General features: G+C 39.0%; 2 protein-coding genes across 3 annotated transcripts; both read right to left on the bottom strand.

The window, feature by feature from the left end:
- Window positions 1-12,934: 12,934 nt before the first annotated feature.
- caly (calcyon neuron-specific vesicular protein) lies at window positions 12,935-15,912 on the bottom strand. Of its 2 annotated transcripts, XM_072462493.1 has the most exons (5): window positions 15,709-15,912; window positions 14,579-14,724; window positions 14,325-14,441; window positions 14,115-14,228; window positions 12,935-13,157 (listed from the first exon to the last, which is right to left on the bottom strand). In XM_072462493.1, the coding sequence occupies exons 2-5, from the start codon at window positions 14,705-14,707 to the stop codon at window positions 12,942-12,944; spliced, it is 576 nt and encodes a 191-aa protein (XP_072318594.1). In that variant the 5' UTR covers window positions 14,708-14,724; window positions 15,709-15,912; the 3' UTR covers window positions 12,935-12,941. The 2 variants fall into 2 exon arrangements, with proteins under 2 accessions (XP_072318594.1, XP_072318593.1); XM_072462492.1 differs by lacking the exon at window positions 15,709-15,912 and having other exon boundaries at window positions 14,579-14,737.
- Window positions 15,913-16,464: 552 nt separating this feature from the next.
- nsmce1 (NSE1 homolog, SMC5-SMC6 complex component) lies at window positions 16,465-17,910 on the bottom strand. The gene is made up of 7 exons (XM_072462488.1): window positions 17,758-17,910; window positions 17,560-17,681; window positions 17,272-17,349; window positions 17,056-17,202; window positions 16,850-16,966; window positions 16,648-16,774; window positions 16,465-16,564 (listed from the first exon to the last, which is right to left on the bottom strand). The coding sequence occupies exons 1-7, from the start codon at window positions 17,873-17,875 to the stop codon at window positions 16,536-16,538; spliced, it is 738 nt and encodes a 245-aa protein (XP_072318589.1). The 5' UTR covers window positions 17,876-17,910; the 3' UTR covers window positions 16,465-16,535.
- Window positions 17,911-18,018: the final 108 nt, after the last annotated feature.

Here is an 18,018-nt window from a genome sequence, read left to right on the forward strand (position 1 = left end):
AATATTAGAACTGTCTAAATCCAACATCCGTATTTTAGAAACCAAACAAACTAATTCCCTCATACATCCAGAAACATTATAGCTTAATTGCTCTATTTCGGAAATTTAACATAAATAAATAACATTTTGCCCGTACAAAAGCCTTCAAAATAAAAGCATATGACAGTGAGCACTTTAATTAAGACAAAGGGGAAAAGTTTACCGCTCAGTTGTGACACAGACAAACTGAGCGGAGTGGAAAACAAACTTGGTGTAATCATCTTTTGTTTTATCTGACACCGCTCTGGCCCACAGCGCTTCTCTTTGTGCCGCTTTGAACTGTACTCAATCCCTTTTGATTTTGTTTATTTCTTTACATATTGTGTTTACCTTTGGCATATGCCTCACAAAGTCATTAAAGCACAGAAAACACATGCTTTAACTTTAGCCGTAACTGTGGAAATCTGCCTCGACGTTTAAACCTAATGGAACTGGACTAGAATAAGCTTTTTGACGGGGCAGAGGACTCCGGGACATGAGACTGCTTTAATTGCTTTGTGTGCAGGAATTTGGGCTGTGGCAAACTAATTGACCCACAACTCCCTGGTGCTTTATCAACACGGGGAAACGCCACTGGCCCGATAAGCAGCCAGCCTTGTAAACCAATCTATAACCAATGGCCAATTTGAAACACGTGTTATAGGCTACTTTTACGACCACCTTCCAACTACACTCGGATGTTAAGGTGTGCAACAAGGAGAAGTTAAGGCGCCGACATGTTCATAATAAAATGTGCCAACGTAAGAAAAGAGGAAGTCCCAAACACAAGGGAACATTTACTTACATTTAAATTAATGATTCAAGGTATGAGCTGATTATTACTTTTTGACAACTAAAAATTTGTATTAGTAAAAATGTCTTTTATGACAGTGCTCAACCAATTATGAGAGTGTCTGTAAACACTCTTTGCATGTGCAGTTTGTTTGCTAAGCTATATTATGCCTTTTATTCTTTCATTTCACCAGATGTGGGCAGAGTAGCCCAAAAATTTACTCAGGTAAGAGTAAATTTACATAAAAATAATATTACTGAAGTAAAAGTATAAAGCATAGTGGTACAAGAAATGACTCAAATAATGGTTGAATAGTTTTTAAGGACACTTCTTCTCTATAAAGTGACTGTCTGGACATAACATTTGATTTCTAATGTGAAGTCAATGTAATCGGAATGACAAAACAATAAATAATGCACACAAAAATTAGAAAAACTAAGGAGCGGTGCAAGAAACACAAATGTTCAAATCATGTAATATTATAACAACATAAAGCTTTTGTCACAGATGGGACAGATTTACTCACAGTGGCAAGAGGAACCGAAGCTTACGGTAAGTAAAAGTACAGTGTTCGAAAATGATTCAAGTGGTAGTAAATGTAACAAAGTAGTACCCACCTCTGGTCCACCATGAAAGGCAAGGGCAAAGTGAATATTACGTATAAGTTATAATAATGTGAGTGCACTTTAAATGACCGCAGATAGAGGCCTGGTGCTACAGCATGCACATACCGGCAGCTCTTTCCTACATGTAGCCGGCACATGCTTCAGCTTGATGTGATGAAAGCTCTCATCTCAGAGGTCCACTACCTTCTAACAGAGCCGCTATTGGCCGCTGAGTTTTCTCAATCGACCACAGAAATGATGCCATAACGTCTGTGAGCGAGTGTGACAGGCCCTGATCAAAACCAGCTGCCAATTAACTTAATGACTAGATCTATCACATTCAATTAGAGCAGGCCTATGAGCTGTCAATCCAGGCCGCGCAGGGCTCGTTAAACAAAAACACTGGCCTGAACGCTCACTTACAGAGGCAGCCAGTCTCTGTGATCCTTATCTCGACCTGGTCCTAGAGCAGCCCTCTGCCCTGACAGCTCCCAGGATAAAGCCCTGTATATGAAAGGCCTCACCTCCGCCTCTGGAATCCATCGTCAGCTCTCTGTCTGCACGGCTGACTAATGGCTTCAAATGGCATTGGGAGCTTTACAGCGGGACAGGGGGGCAACAAGACCAGGAGAAGAAAGCAGAGATGTGAGGTAGATAAACGTCCAAAACAAAACACAGAATGAGGGGCACTTTCTTTCAATTGGCTTGTGGCCTTGGCAGAAGGCCTACTGTAATCCCAAGGGAGCAGCCTGCTATCAGAGCAAGCGCGCTCGTGGTCAGTGTCTTTAACCCCACATGATAACACTTAGCCCAGCCGTAAAGCAGAGGCCTCTTTAACTGATCCATTAGTGCCGACCTCTGAGAGCCGGACTCACTGGTGTCTACTGAAACATACCAGGAAGCCTTGAAGGAAAACAGCATGGCAGACATGCTCCAGATCAAAGAGTCTCTCCCAGCCCTCAGCACCCTCCTCCTGCGGGACATCCTGCTCTCCATGTCCTGCAACAAGACAAAAAAACACAAGAGTTATTCTCACCTGAAATAGGTGCTGCGTTCACCTGTCATGTTTTAAATCATAAAGACAAAATGGCATGTCATGGGATGGTTTTTATCTTGTTGCAGGAGTTACATGCCAACAGAAATGAAACTGACTTCATTTACCAGATGTTTAATCTGTAAAACCAGTAAACCAGGTAAATAACATGTTATTTCTATCTGAAAAAACAATGAATCGATTATAACATTTAAAAAATAACTGCTATGATGATAATGTTTCATAAAGTACTGACACAATTGTTACGCACATAACAGTACAGTCATTTTCTTCATTCTTCACACCTTTTTTTCTGAGCCATTCCAAGACGGCTCCTATGAATTTGTAGCTCTGTACTGTAAGGAAGTAGACAGCGACTATTTGGGTTTTGGGTGAGCGTTGATGATTTAGTGGCTGCGAAGGAGATGTACAGTGATATAAATGTACTATACAGGTCTATGAGAAAAAGAGGGTGAGGGTGTAGCTCCAGGATCAGCTCTTGTGGTTTAGGTCCCAGCTGTACAGTGTGGTGAAGATGAAAAGACTCAAAGAGGAAGAGGAGAAACACAGGGAAGGAGTTAGTGTTGGAGAAGAGCCTTTTCCATAGGCCCACAAGAAACGCAACACCATTTATATGTAAATACTCCATATAATTTCCATCCATCAGTATATATTTTTTGCAAAATCATAAAGTATTCACGGGCCAAATAGTCCTTTAAAGAAATTATTTAAAAACATTATTACCTTCTAGTGTGCGTTAGTACACTTTACACCGATTTTTGTGTGTACGCTGAAGAGTATCAAGAGTATCAGCCACAGATGGAAGGTAATTCTCATAAAAAGCAATTGCATTAAAGAAATTGAGCTTAGACACATGCAATTTATGAATACTATGTTTGTTGTCATTTTAGAATAGTATAAAATCAGCAAGATTAAAATGTATGGGACTAATCATAGTAGTGGTGGAGCAGTATCAGTGGTGTAATTGTGTGGTATTGGGCTTGTACACATGTTACTGTCACAGCAGGAGACCACAGATCTGTTACAAAGAGCATCTGATACTAGACATGATCGTCACAAAGAGCTGCTTTGGCACGAGACATGAGAGAGAGAGAGAGAGAGAGGCTATAGCCGGCCTTAATCACTTTACTAATGACTGTTACTGTAGTTTGCTTGAATAATAAATAATAGAACAACAACACCATGTGACACTAGTGTGTACTGAAATAACTATACTTGTACCTGAAGATTAATAATGGGTAAAAAGTACAAAACTGTAATTTTATTGGTCTGTTCTTCTAAACACTTCAACACCGTAAAATATGCCGGACCTCATGTCATCAACCAAAAAAAAGGTTTTATGCAGTACATTTCCAAATGCATGTGCAGTATTTGTAAATTACTGTGGTAAATGAAATACTGCAAAAAACATTCTGGGTTTGTTTGTTGACTTGTCGGTGCATACAGCCAATAACCTGTCGTCTTTCAGGAGCCCCCCGGTGTCTCTCTGTGTCCTCTTCTTAATTACCCATCATTCCTCTCACAGCGTGGCCCCTCACAAATTACACTGCATTGTGCTCTGCCCATCGGCCTGTCGTCGCGCGGCTCCATGTTCCAGGGGCCGTCTCTTTGTGGGACGAGTCCGGACCATTAGCTCTGGTGCCAACTGACTCCGTGACCCAGACAGGCTCTGCCATGTCAGCAGGCCCAGGGCAGTGGCAGGAGAGAAAAGACGACCTATGGAAGGGTCTCGTCTTCAAAGCCTGATTATTCCAGCTAACATAAACTCACAATGATTTGGCAAGAACTCATTATATCATTTTTGTATTAAAAAGCTTTAATGCATGCGACAGATCTTAAGCGTGAAATGGGGGCGAAGAGTTCGGAGAGACCTTCAGTAAAGTAAAAGTCAGCGAGGCATATGTGCTGCAGCCAAGATCAACTACTAGACTACAGTATATACTCAGTTTAACCGTTAATCACATTTGTTTTGACACATCGTAAGAGTCATAGGCCTAGATAGGGACTTTTTTCCGGGTATTTATTAAACATGGATAATGATTCAATATTTTTGCTAATGTGGCTGTTAAAATCCACAGGTCTCAGAGGTCTCGCCTCTTTATTTCACCGTAGCACCGTATTTAAAAAAGAATACCCAACAAGTATGACACGGAGTCCGACAAGATTTGTTTAGTTCGTCAAGCCGTGAATACAGAACACGATTGGGCCTTGTTCATTTTACATAATATGTCCCCTTTAAATAGGTTTTCTCAGAATACTTTGGCGATTAATTTCACTGTATATTACTTTAGTTTTATTTATTTTACTAGCAAGGGTGACACGATAAACAGGGATAGATATGTGTTTGAGAAATTATCAAAAGCTTATGGAGTGGACAGACCTGTGCTGATCTTGTCTTTACATTTATGTCAATGATTTTACTAATTAATTTAACTTGTTTATCTTCTCGGCTCCAACTCTTCCCTGTGGTTACATCAGTGGCATTAAAACCCTACTGAAAAACAAACACACAGTAAATTTTAATGGAGGGCCTTGGGTATGAGGCTTTCTTTTTACTGCTCTTTCTGTACTTATTACTTAATTAATAATTGCTAGCATATGACTGAAGAAAGTGTGGAATGTATTCAACATAGGTGCAAATGGGCTAGAAAGTGCAATGGGGGCAGTTTCATCATTTCACACTTATACATAATTTATTCAGAAATTTCAGCAAGGATATTTTTGACAATCTGCCAGTGCGTGGATTGCATGCCATGTGTATGAAGAATTTAGCGTCCTGCAGCTCCCAAACAAATACCTCTTAATTATGAGCAATTGGCCCTTCTTGCCATGCAACCACTAGCTGGGACACATAAAAGTGCGTCTATGCGGGAGAGGGGTCTAACAGTATGTGACGCGGCTGTAAAAAATAAAAATTGGAAGGTTCTCATTCAATGCGACGACGACTTCCTTCCTCTGGCTGCCCAAAAATCCTCCATTTGGCACTGATTAGGGGACATGCTAAGGAGAAGGTCGGGACAGTGTGGAGAGGGGGGTTGGTGGGACGTGCACATGTATCCCAAACCCACGACACCAGGGCCCCCCTCTAATTTAGATGTCTAAGAATTTGCCTCATGCCACGAAGTCTCACACTCACTGTAAATAAATGGCACACGGCAGACTGTACTCGCCACCATTTGTAAACCATTAAAATAGTTTTGCTGTGACATATTAATTAGGGCTGCTGCATTCATGTCTTTAGCTTAAATGGCTTGCAGCGTACGGCGCAGTTGTGCTAAATCGCATCATCTGTAACTTATCGAGGCTTCTGATTTAAAACAATAGCCTATAATGAGTCATGCTGGAAATTTGACTGTGGCCCATATACTGTGTTTAACCTCCATTGCTAATAAATAGGCCCGGAGCCAAGCGTTCAAAAGGGCTGAGGTCATGATGCTCCCATGTCAAATGCAACAGAGCTTCAGTCACTTAATGTGCACGACTCCACGCATGCCACTACAATACATCATAGTGTTCGGTTCGAAAATTGGACATGCATGTTTGCCATTTAAACTGTCCAATCAAAAGAAGCCTTCGTATGGCAATAAAGGCACAGTTTATGGCCTAAAAGTCGCATTTCCCGACAGAAACAAATTCAATTGCATCTTCTCATACAATATACTTGGGATTGTTATGTTCATGCGAGTGCCGTCATTTGAAGTGGACCGGCTTAAGTAGGTTTCTTGTGTACGTTGAAATCCAGCTCATCTGTGTGAATGTGGTGTGTAGTGATTAAGCAATTGGAGAGGCGCAGATTGGCAACCATATTTGTGTCAGTCACGCCCCAGACAGCTTTAGCCACAGACGTTTACCTCCAGGACGAGAGTGGATACGTTATGTGGCAGTTTGAAAAACAAGTGAAGCTTGCAAAGGTTCAAGTCCAAGTCAGTATTAGTAGTAATAATTCTGTCTGTTCACACTTTATATACAATTTGAAATGGTTTTAAGTTTATATAATTTATGTAACTGTCATGTCAGTGGTGGGTTGGGTGCATTGCAAGTCAAAAGGTCACAATAGTTACAAGTACTTTATTATGTTTCTTATTGGGGCTTGTGTTTATTTGTTTAGCACTGTCCAAAAATTAAAACACCAGCACCGATTAATATTAACTGCCACTATTTAAGTTGGCACTGTCCAGAATTGTAATTCTTTCCTTCTTGTGTGCCCATGTGCCAAGTGGGAGATGGAAGGATAAATCAAGGAGCACACTTTGTTTTGGAGGCAAGGCAAAGCTAAACCAACTGCAGCTTGGGCCAGTTTAAACAGAGTCAAATTGAAATCAAATTTGTTAATTCCTGAGTGTTTTTTTGAAACAGAGACAAACAACAAAGTAATTTCCCTGCAGCGTGTCTTCTCCTTCTTTATTTGGCTTATCGTTGTATCTGGCAACCCACTGGGGGACTTATGGCTCTAATAAGTGTGGTCCAAGGCCCCTGTAGCATCACTAAAATGTTTACAACAGGAATGCTCTTTGGAGAAAGCTCACGTTTGTTACACAGCCTTTGACTCAATATAATGTGTATAAATATATTCATTTCATTGTGGAGGCCACTCAAATATTTGTTTCAGTGGTTTTCCCCCCATATAATGTAAATTGCTGCAAGCTGTTGAACTTGGAAAAAGTTTGCTCATAATGCCTTTGTGCTTCACATAAATCAGAGCTAAATGTTGCATTCAAATGACTACAGACAGGCAATTTATTCTTGGCCTGCTCTTCCTTCCAAAGAGACTTGTGGCAGAAGAGTCATTCTGTGTTTTAATCGCTACTGTCATTATTTGTTGACAGCTATTCGCTGTCATTCATATTTATAGCCTTGCTTTAAAACCTTCCTGTTATTTCTGCACAAGTGTGTGTAAAAAATAAGAAGAAGAAGAACTGTTGCCAAATGGAAAAATAAATCAATAACTGAATGACAAAAGAATTACATAGTTTTACCATGAAGTATGGTAACAATAAAGAAGACATTACAGTACAGCATAATTATAATTTGTAAAAACTAAACTGTTCAGTTGAAATAGCAGCAAATTGCATTTCCATAATGACTAGCCAAAGCTGTTTATTATTTTGTTTTTACTAATTGCTAGTTGGTGGTACGATCCCACTAAACCTAGTAATAAAAAATATGATTGAAAAAAATAATATTAAAACTTGTCATATGCACAAAGGGAACTCACCAGAATCTTTAAGGCTACATGGTATTTCGACTATTTCTATTATATTTTTCTTACTTTGAAAACGTTTCCTTGGAAAACACATGGAAACTCTTAATCAAAAACTGTTAATAATTGAGAAATTTTGTGATGAAACTTGCCATGCACATTCTGCTTCTAGCAACAGGTCAGGTAACAATTATTATATGATTATCTCATGCCAATTGTGCTTGAAATAATAATTGATCGAAAACAATTTAAATATTATTTGTTTAAAAGTCCCTTATAGTTTAATTCCTAAGTTGCTATTTGCCAATTTAGTCTTTTTCAGACACAAATGATTGTTTATTTATCCCATGATTTTATAGATGCTGATTCATGAATATCCATGATAAGTATTAACCAGATTTTGACCTCCCTTTCAACCACTCAGAGCTCATTCATCCCCATTTGCCATGTAGCACTGCTGGCCGATAATTGGCAAAGCAAAACAAAGATTAAACCCAATTGAAATGGTTTCATGTTGAGACTTTGCAGAGCCGTCCGAGTCGGGCTGCTCTGAGGTTCATCGGCTCAGGTCCCGGGACAGTCTGAGGCGCCACCACCACAACAGCTAAATCAAAGCAGGCTGCTCCACTGTTTGTTTTGTGCGGGGCATGCAACAGTGCATTTCTGCAAAACCCTCACTAATAGAAACCAACTCGCGGCATTCAAACTCCATTTGTCTCATTAACCCATTAGCCTAAAGTTTAATCACAGGATGTTGTAAAATGATTTAGGCAATGAGTAATGACAATATTTCAAGTGCGTAATGACCAGAACAAAGCAGGCAAAGTTAGCTGGAGGAGTGGGTTGTTTTGATTTCTCACGGCATGGCTACACTAGCTTTGGGACCTCGCCTCTTTAAATAATTGTTTACTTGCGCACTCTTTGTTGCATGAGAGCAACATCACAGCAGCATAACAAACTAATGACTAATTTCATGGCTGTTGAGTCATTTTAACAAGACCATCATAAGGATTAGTTTAATGAGCAACTGTGACTAATCTGATAGCAGGTACAACAAAGACATGGAGAAGTGCTGTGTGGCTTAGGCACATCATTAGAGATGCTCTGCTACATATGGAAACCTTTCTCTTGATATGTGAGAAAAGTGCAGGTGCAGACTAAAGTAATGACTTTCCAATGACTTTATTGATAGAACATTGAGTCATTTTTTTATTGTCTGTAAAGATTGAGCACACCATGTCCACCAGTCCCTGTTAGTCATCTAACAATACAACAAAGACCCTTAGGTGGTACAACTTGTCCATTTAAATTCTGACACATGAGGTTGGAAACATTTCACTTGGATTAATTTGGAAGATTTAATTATCATAATCTACAGTAAAATATTCATTGGGGTATTTTAAAGGAATAGATCATGCAGCCACACATGCATTTAATTAATACATTTTGTATGAACTAAGCAGTAGTGGTACTGCATTTTTTTTTTTTTTAATGGAAAAGTACAGTTACATGGATAATAATGTACTGTGCAAGTAAAAGTAAAAAGGATTACATTTAAAAAAAATATTTTTGTAGCCTTTTGGATAAATATTCTATGCATATGAATTGTGCAAATTGAATTAAGTTGTTCTAAATGTCATGTGTGTTTGTAGGTTTAGTTTGTAGGTTCAAATCGTACCAGGGGACGATTTGATGATTTTGAAATATGACTACAGTAATTACAAAATGCCAGAATTGACTCAATTACAAATACAAAAAAAAAACTCCATTAGAGTAAGGTGAATATTTGTAATTAGTTACTTTCCATCCCTGGAACAAAGTAGCAGTGAATTCAAAATACACATAGTTCACATTTTCCATAACATACTGCAGAATCAGAATAGCTTTTTTTTTGTAATAAAATCATGCTTGGAAAAAAATAGATTAGAAATAATGGGAACGGTCCTATGTAAACAACTGCTGAAGATTTGTTGCACTTACGTCTTTATCAAGACTTGTAGCTGTAATCATCTCCAAGTGGATCAACATTCCTCTGTGCAACCCCGGGAGATGACCCCTAGGTGGCAGTGTGCCTCCTGAAAACACAGTTACGGCGTCATTATTGCCATTGAAAAGCTGGGTTTTATTTGCAGGCTGCCTGAGGAGCTGCTGAGGAACAGATAAGTTATGATGAGACTTGGTGGAGGCCCTTTAAACAGCAGAGCGATAGGATCAGTCAGGCGGTCAGTGTATGTATAAAGTTACCCTCATCAAAGGCTGTTGTATGAGTTTGAATAGAGGATGATGGCTGTACTGCCTCTGCTTAGTGCCGGCATTTCCATCTGGCGCCAGGGCAGAGGAAACCCACTGAGACACACAACAACCCGCACAGACACAGGGGTCAGCGCCTGCCTGCACGCCCCACCTCCGCCTCACTACTGTTCCCAGGACCGGAGCCCCTCATCGGGATGTCCCATCGCCAGCATTCACTTTCTCATATCCTCCACTACACCAAATGTTATCTCAAGTATGAGTTCATAAGACCGCTGGAAAATAATGCCTCTGATTTAGATTACAGCCTGAACTGATTTGCACAAAATACCACATTAATGAACGTTTTGTTGTGTTATTGCCCAATACAGGAAATTAGCATTGACATAAAACCAATAACGCAAAGTAGACTTACAAATACATTACACCAGAATTATTCATAGCATTCCCCTTTTATAAATTAAATTACATGTGGATGGATGGTCTCAACAATGTATTGAACTGACTGTGAGGATTATAGTAAAGGAATGATAATATTAATATTAATATTATTAATAATAATAATAATAATAATATAGTGGGTTAGTATTTTTATACATATTCTGATAGTAAAATAACTAATAAAAACAGTATTTGAACTATTTGGAAAAAGGTTGGTACTAAGTATGTTTACTGACTACATTTTGAACATGGAATTATTCATATACCATTTATATACAAGTATTATGATGAATTATATGAATAATGTTGGTTTTCTTTAGGTGCCATATGCCATAGGAAAATAAATCTAAATCAGGAAGTTATTGTCTTCAATGGTTTTGTCTTAAAATCAATGTGTATGCATGTCTGAAATAAAAATAAACAAACATATCATAATATCCCTAAATGCCATAAACAACGGTGGCAGTTTTATTGTCTAATGTAACATTATTGTGCACCTTTGTCCATAACTGTATTTTACGCAATTGCAGTGACACATTTTAGACCAACCTCATTTGAGTGACATCAGAGGAATTTGGTTTTGCTTGCTCTTATTGGCTAAACCATTCTTGGCAAGTGTCAAGAGGAATGCACGGGGACTCCAAGTGGTCAGGACAAATTAAACATCCAACCTGCTATTTTACTGTTCACTTCTGATGACGCTATAAAGTGGGGGAAAATAGAGCGGGTTGATTTTATGTGATTTTCCCCTGGCTCCATATCTAAGCCTTTTTGGCACAGTTTGTTATGCCTTGTTCAAGCACAAGATCTGTAAATGCCCTTATAAATTTCTTTAGCACGTTATATGGTTCCAAGCCCTGGGCCAAGAGCATTTAAAGTATGTCACAGGGGAACAGCAGGGAGCTAAAGAAGCCCACAGGCTAAACAGGGTGTAATGTAGATTTAATTAACAAGCTGGGGCTCTCACGCTCACGCACACCATTTAAACTCTGATACAGCAACACCAATAGTGAATATGCATGTACATTTACCAGTGAACACACATCGGCAGACTTTCCTCCCCACGTCTCTGGGTGTAGAGCGATGCAGCGAAACGTGTGCATGTAAATGAGATGCAGAAGCAAGGCCAGAGAGGATGTGGCTTGGCTTTGAATTGCTTAAGTAAACTTTGAGGAAAAAGTTGAATTTGGAGTTCGAGTTTTATGCATTTTGAGGATACATTACAGTGTTGACATGGGACCCACATCTCAAAAGTTAACTTGGTTCTGCATCTTTAACAGTGTTAAGTTTACGCCTTAATATTGTGGCAACGTATCGAGGCAATGCAATAACATCGAGATAAGCAGGGGTTAAAAAGTGCACCTTTAAAAATAAGAACATACAGAATACAGATTTTATATAGATTCAACACACAGATATTATGGCTTTCAGTTTTAATTTTATTGTTCTATTCTAGAAAGTTCGGGAAGTCCAAACGATGGTCCACTTAGCCTGTGTACAGCCTCTAAAATAAGATTAGAGAGTGTAAATTCTAGTGTTGCAACGCAAGGTTCAAGAACAGCAGGAAAATAGAAATATGCACTCCAAAATAAATATAAATTACTATTAAACTTAATAATAGATGGATGAGGATCTACTTTCTGTGACCAAGGGTAAAGTACACTTCATTATCGCTGGAAAATGTGTGATCCACATTTGAGCCATGCTTCAATGCTGCCGGGGCAACGCGTCTGTGGGTGTCTGCTTGTACAAATGCTCTAAGCATCACTGGTATAATAATATTCACGGTGACATCAGAGTTGACAAAAATGACTCGAGGAACAGAAGTCAAGCTGTTACCAGAGTACAAGCCAACAGCACCAGCTACTGCAATAATGGTTTTCTGTACAGATGAAAAAGCAGCTGTGGCAAATAAGTGGTATAAAAAGTTTAAAGGTGCATTCAGTATTTTACTTTTGTGGATAGAGAAATTAAGTTATATTTGCAATATATATTCAAACATACATATTTTAATGAATAAAACCATTGCGCATAGTAAAAACGGCAAAAACTTTAAACATGCAATTAGTTAGGCATGTATGGATTCCTCTAAACACAGATTTTACAGGCAAAGCGTACCGTTTGTACAAAAAGAATTTCCTACAGTGTCATACACTACAATTTTTTTTCTTCACAATATCAAAAATAAAAAGAAACTCAAAACTTCTAAATTGATAGTGTAAATACTCAAAATTATAAAATAAGGATTAAGAAACTCTGACACATGTAAAGTACATTCATCTTGTGAATTACAGCAAACTGTATTTGTCTGCACCTCTGTTTCAAAATGTCCTGTTTATTGTTGTTTGTGTTAAAGTAAGATATTTTCAAATGTTTAGCCCCTTCCACAGTCAACAATGGCCTTTCTTTCTGTCAATGATCTGGTTCCGTTACATTCTATAACAAATGCCAAATCACCTAAAACGTCTAATCGATGCATCAGCAAAGGCTGTACAATCCAAGGTCCTAATACAAAGAATATTCTCAGACATTCACAGACAAAGCCGCTTGGGCCTGTCTTCATCCACCTCCTCTTTAACCTCACTTGTCCTGGTCCATGGGGTTTTGAAGAGCTTGTTTATAATGGGCCTCCTTCAGGGCACTGGGCACTGGTCTCCATGGAGACTGGAGCCCGGTCCTCTTGACCTGGTTCAGGGCAGCCAGGAGTCCGGTCTGGTCCCTGCTCTGGTCCAAAGTTGGCTCCTGCTGCTGTTCAGAGTAGTACATCTCCAGCGCGGCCGGACTGCAGTGTTTCTCCTGACAAGGCACAGAAGGCCAGGCGGGAAGGGGCATTACAAACCGCTATCTTATTATTTAGCATTCATTTCAAGAGGCAAATCATTCATAACGCAATCATTATATCACACAAATATTAACTTGTAAAAAGAGAGCAGTTCTAACCAGCGCAAACTTCAAACATCTCATCGGAAGAACCCCCGCCCTCTCCCCAGCCGCCCCCCTTCACCGTTAAGCCTTTAATCACAGTTTAGTCACGCTCAGCCCTAATTAAAGACCCCTTGAGTTCACAGGCCGGTACCCCGCTCTCTCCCTGAGCAGAAAGAAGGCTAAGATGATTCTCACTCCTCCTCCCTCTGATTTTAAACTGCAAGACTCTTAAACTAACATGCGTACAATGCCCCAAAGGTGAGAGTTAAAGATAATGAGATTTGGTTTCCAGGCTTTACAGCTTCAAGAATGCTATTCAAATGACACATGAGAGAGTGTGCTGGGAAACAAATAGGTATAAGGTGAAGCAGCCGAGAGGGAACTAATAGTAGGATCATACACAAAAGGAAGTCCCCACTGTGAAATAAGCCTCTGCGCTTTCAAGCAAAAATCAAAGTTAATCTTACAACAATTTGTCCGTGCTATCTGACATAAGCTTTGGAGACATAAAAGACTTAATAGAGATATTTGTGTAGCATGTCAACCATATTAAGAAATGATCTAAACTGAAGGTATTATAGTAAATGTCATTTTTTGTTCCACATTGTACATAAGCAATATTTAAGTAATATGTAAATCTTAATATTAGGCAGCTTGTAGAATATAGTCAATTGTAAATATAAATAGCTTTTATATAATGAAACAGATATCAAATCCCAAAAAGTTACATAAATAAACAGTGTGACTGTAACGGCACATGCACATTTATGAAGAATAGAGGAGATTTCAAAGTAAATAAAACATGCATGAATAAACTCCTTTAAGTACCTTGAGGATGAAGCCCTCTGGGCAGGTAAGCTGGTCGTACCACATTTCCTTGTACATGAGCAGGAGCAGAAGACTGGTTAAGAAGCCCAACGTCATGAGAACCAAACCTGTGATCTGTAAACAAAATAGTGCAAGTCATTTGAATTAATGAATGCTTTAAAAACTTTTGGACAATAGTTAATGCAACTATAAGGTATGTCTGTATGGTACCTTGGCTTTCTCTGAAACATCTCTGTAAAAATGAATATTCAGCCTCTTAATACTGGGCATAAACAGTCGTCGTTTCTTCTGCTGCAGTTGGAACTGTGTCGATGTCTTCACAATGACCTGCAACAAAAAAGTGGTAATTTAAGCATAACTATGTGACATCAGTAGACAACTAGTTTCTCATCCTAAACCAATATTCTTATATTTATTATTTATTTTACATTCTCATGGTAAAAGTTTATATTTTAAAACCTAACCTTGTCTGTGAATGTTTGCTGTAGGTGGTTGACCTCCAGAGGAGTGATGAGGGGAATGTTATCAAAACCATCGTCCATTGAGGGCTGCTTGTCCAGCTTATCGGACAGGTTTGCTCCAAGCTTCACCATGGCTGCTTTGGATGCGTCTGATTTTAAAAGCAAAAATAGTGGCGTGGTCCACTGCAGTACACAATTACATAACGAGTCAAAAACTAAACCTAGAACAATTCAATAAAATTAAACTTTAAACAGCTATAACGGACAATGTATATTTTATCTCAGAATGTTTTTTCTCAGAACTTGTAAAGTTGATGACTCCTTTAAAAAAAAATGTGATTGTGGGATCATGCATATGAGCAAAAAAGGTTATTATACAGTACTGTTATACAAGTAAGGTAATAGCTTCTCACTGCCAAGGCCCCCGCAGACTGATCTGACTCACTGTCAGTGAGGCACACTGTTGCTTATACACGAACACTCGGGCAAAGCACCCTTTGAAGGTTTCTGTTTATCAGAGTAGGGGGCTAAATAATAAGGGTAAAATATATCTAATAGATAAACATTTTTTTTTAATTATCTGAGACATTTAATTTGATTTATTTGTATTTGTCTGAATACAATTGTCCTGGAGGTGCGTAGGTGTTCCTCAGTGCTGACCATCACAGAGCAAAGTGTGCAAGCAGTGAATCATCAAGAAACTGTGATTAGCACTTACTGATCCCACACAGAGAACAGACAAATGTTCAAATCAAATGAATTATTGCGCTAATCAAATCAAATGCATTCATGTATATAACACGGATGGCTACTTTTCCCTTTACTGTCAATGGTTTGGTGTTGAGGCATATGGCTGGACTTGGTGCAGTAATAACACACACTTAAAGGCCTATAGGCTGACGCTGACACAATGGACACGGGGCTACGTAAGCTTAATATAATGCAAAATGATCCGTTCCATTTGTAATTATTACAGCTGGCAATCGGAAAGCCGTGATCTGCTCATGGCGCAATCTCACAACAAATATTTAAGACTTTAACCTTTCCTCAATTCAACTAGTTTGCTGTATAATTGCCCCGCCGCCTCGATAAACGGTGGCATTAAACGAGTACAATAAACGAGCAGGACTTACGTGTGTTGGTGGTGCTCCTCACGTCTCCCTGTCGCGGTGGATATGGGGGTGCGACAAGCGGATGCTGAGACTGGCCGTGAACGCACCGGTTGCCGTGGTGATATGTGATTCACGGCGGCACTGCGCATCAAATCAGCACCCACAGCACCCAGTGCGCCATGCAGCACGCGCAACCACGACGCATAGACGAGACCAGAGGTAGAAAAGAGAAATAAACGACCCATGTAGTTTCTGAAAGGAGCAGTATAAATATTAGAACTACACACTCCAAGTGTGTGATGTTAAGAGAAGGATTCAGTGCTAAAACCAACGTAACAGGACCATTTGATCAATTAGACAAAACAAGCCAACTGCTAGACGTCCCACAATAATAATACACTTTTTTTTTTATACATTTAGATATTTTAACAAAAATTAATTCATATTTAATTTTAAATGTAATATTTTATTATAATATGAAAGGCTATCCAATAGCGATCCAATAAGGGTAATTCAAGAACTTCAAATACTGTAGTGTTTTCTTATTTGGGAGACTTATAATAGCTAATATAACAGCGTATAAAAAGACAATAGTTATACTTGCCCATTTAAAAACTCAAAATGTTTAGCTACAGTGCCATCGTGTGTTCATTTGTAAATCCTGCAGGTGAATTGGTTGAGGATGGATCAACTCGTGATTTTAAACAAAACTATGCAAACAGTTGTAAATATTTACAACAAACTTTATTATTAAAAAAAAATAAAAAAAAAATTACTGGAAAACATAATACATGTAGAAAGAAACAACAAAATCAAAACTAGATAATCAAAAAGGGACGCTTTAATAATCATCTTCGGGATCTTGTTCGTCTGACTTCTGTTTGGAACAATTAGACATTTGAATTAGTAAATCATTTTCATTTAAAAAGTTAGATTTGTAAATGCAAATGTAAATAATACCAGGGATTTCATGAGGCCAAAACTCATCACAAGCCGGACAGCGTGGCTCAATTCTGCCCTTAAAGTACCTGGCCACACATGGATTGTGTATTTTTATTCCACATATGGGATTGTCACAAATCTGACACTACAAAGCCAAGATTACACAGTTAGATCCCAGAGATGTACAATAACATTTGATGAAAATGGACAGGGTACTCACCTGGAAAGCAATGTTGTGACATATGTGACACACTTTGACCTGCTCTTCATGCATTCTTCTAATGTACGGCTCCATCTCAATGATACATTTGACAGACAAGGAGAATTCCCCCCTTTTCTGAAGGCAAAACAATGAAACATGGACCTGTACTTAAATATTGTATTTTCTGGTGCATTTGTTTGTAAAAAAACAAACCAAAAATATACCTCATTGAGCCATTTGTCCTGCACAAGCCGGTTCAAAACCTGCTCGGCCTCGCTTTTCTTCAATTTTTTTATTGTCAAAGTGTCAGCAATGTTCAGGACATCAGTAGAAGAAACCTTTCCATTTTCAGAGCTAACAATTAAATCCATCTGCAGACACATTTTACCACATAAAGGGCCATAAATAAAAATTGGTTTGATATTTATTGGATCGCTCACCGTTTTCCTAAATAGTTCCAGTTCATTGTCAGCGTAATCAGACGACATTCTAGTCACATCTGTCTCAGCCATGTTCACCTACACAGAGACCTGCAAGTCAGCTTTATATTTCTCAATTCAGTATTTTTAATGCAACACACCAATGTGTGTAACACAATGCCTCATGCATTCATAATGTTTACCCTTTTCACCTGGTAATTATAACATATTGTGATGTGGCGGCTGGAATTGTATCATTTTTCACATAAAACAACATTTGAAGGTGACCAGAATAAATGACACACTCACTAAGGCGTAGAACTGATGCCCATTGTCCTCAGACATCCCCTTCCTTATTTGCATGAACATAGTCTGGAGTTTTGAGTTGATGGTATCGATAAACTCATCCAATTTGTCAGGGACACACTGAGCTGCAAGACAACAAATCACAGAGGGTTTCACACGTTTAAATCACACAAATGACGCCACCAGAGCCGCTCAGATCACCTTTGTGCACGTCACAACAGCGCTGGTAAAGGGCGCTGGCTTCTTGCTCTTCCATGACGCTGTTGGACATCATGGACTGAAGAAACCTCCGGTGGACGTCTCCAAACGGACGAGCCATGATCTGCAACACGCCGTCGTTAACACGCCCGACACAAACACTAGTAATATCTCAATACGTCTTGCTGCTTTATGTCGTAGGGACTTTGGGTTCGCACAAGTTAGCCGAATGTGAAGTTGACGCTAACATTTTGAACTGTTCTC

This window comes from Eucyclogobius newberryi, unplaced genomic scaffold (genome assembly GCF_026437365.1).
Source record: "Eucyclogobius newberryi isolate DKJ021-1_F unplaced genomic scaffold, fEucNew1.0.hap1 SCAF_4, whole genome shotgun sequence".
Taxonomy (NCBI): Eukaryota; Metazoa; Chordata; class Actinopteri; order Gobiiformes; family Gobiidae; genus Eucyclogobius; species Eucyclogobius newberryi.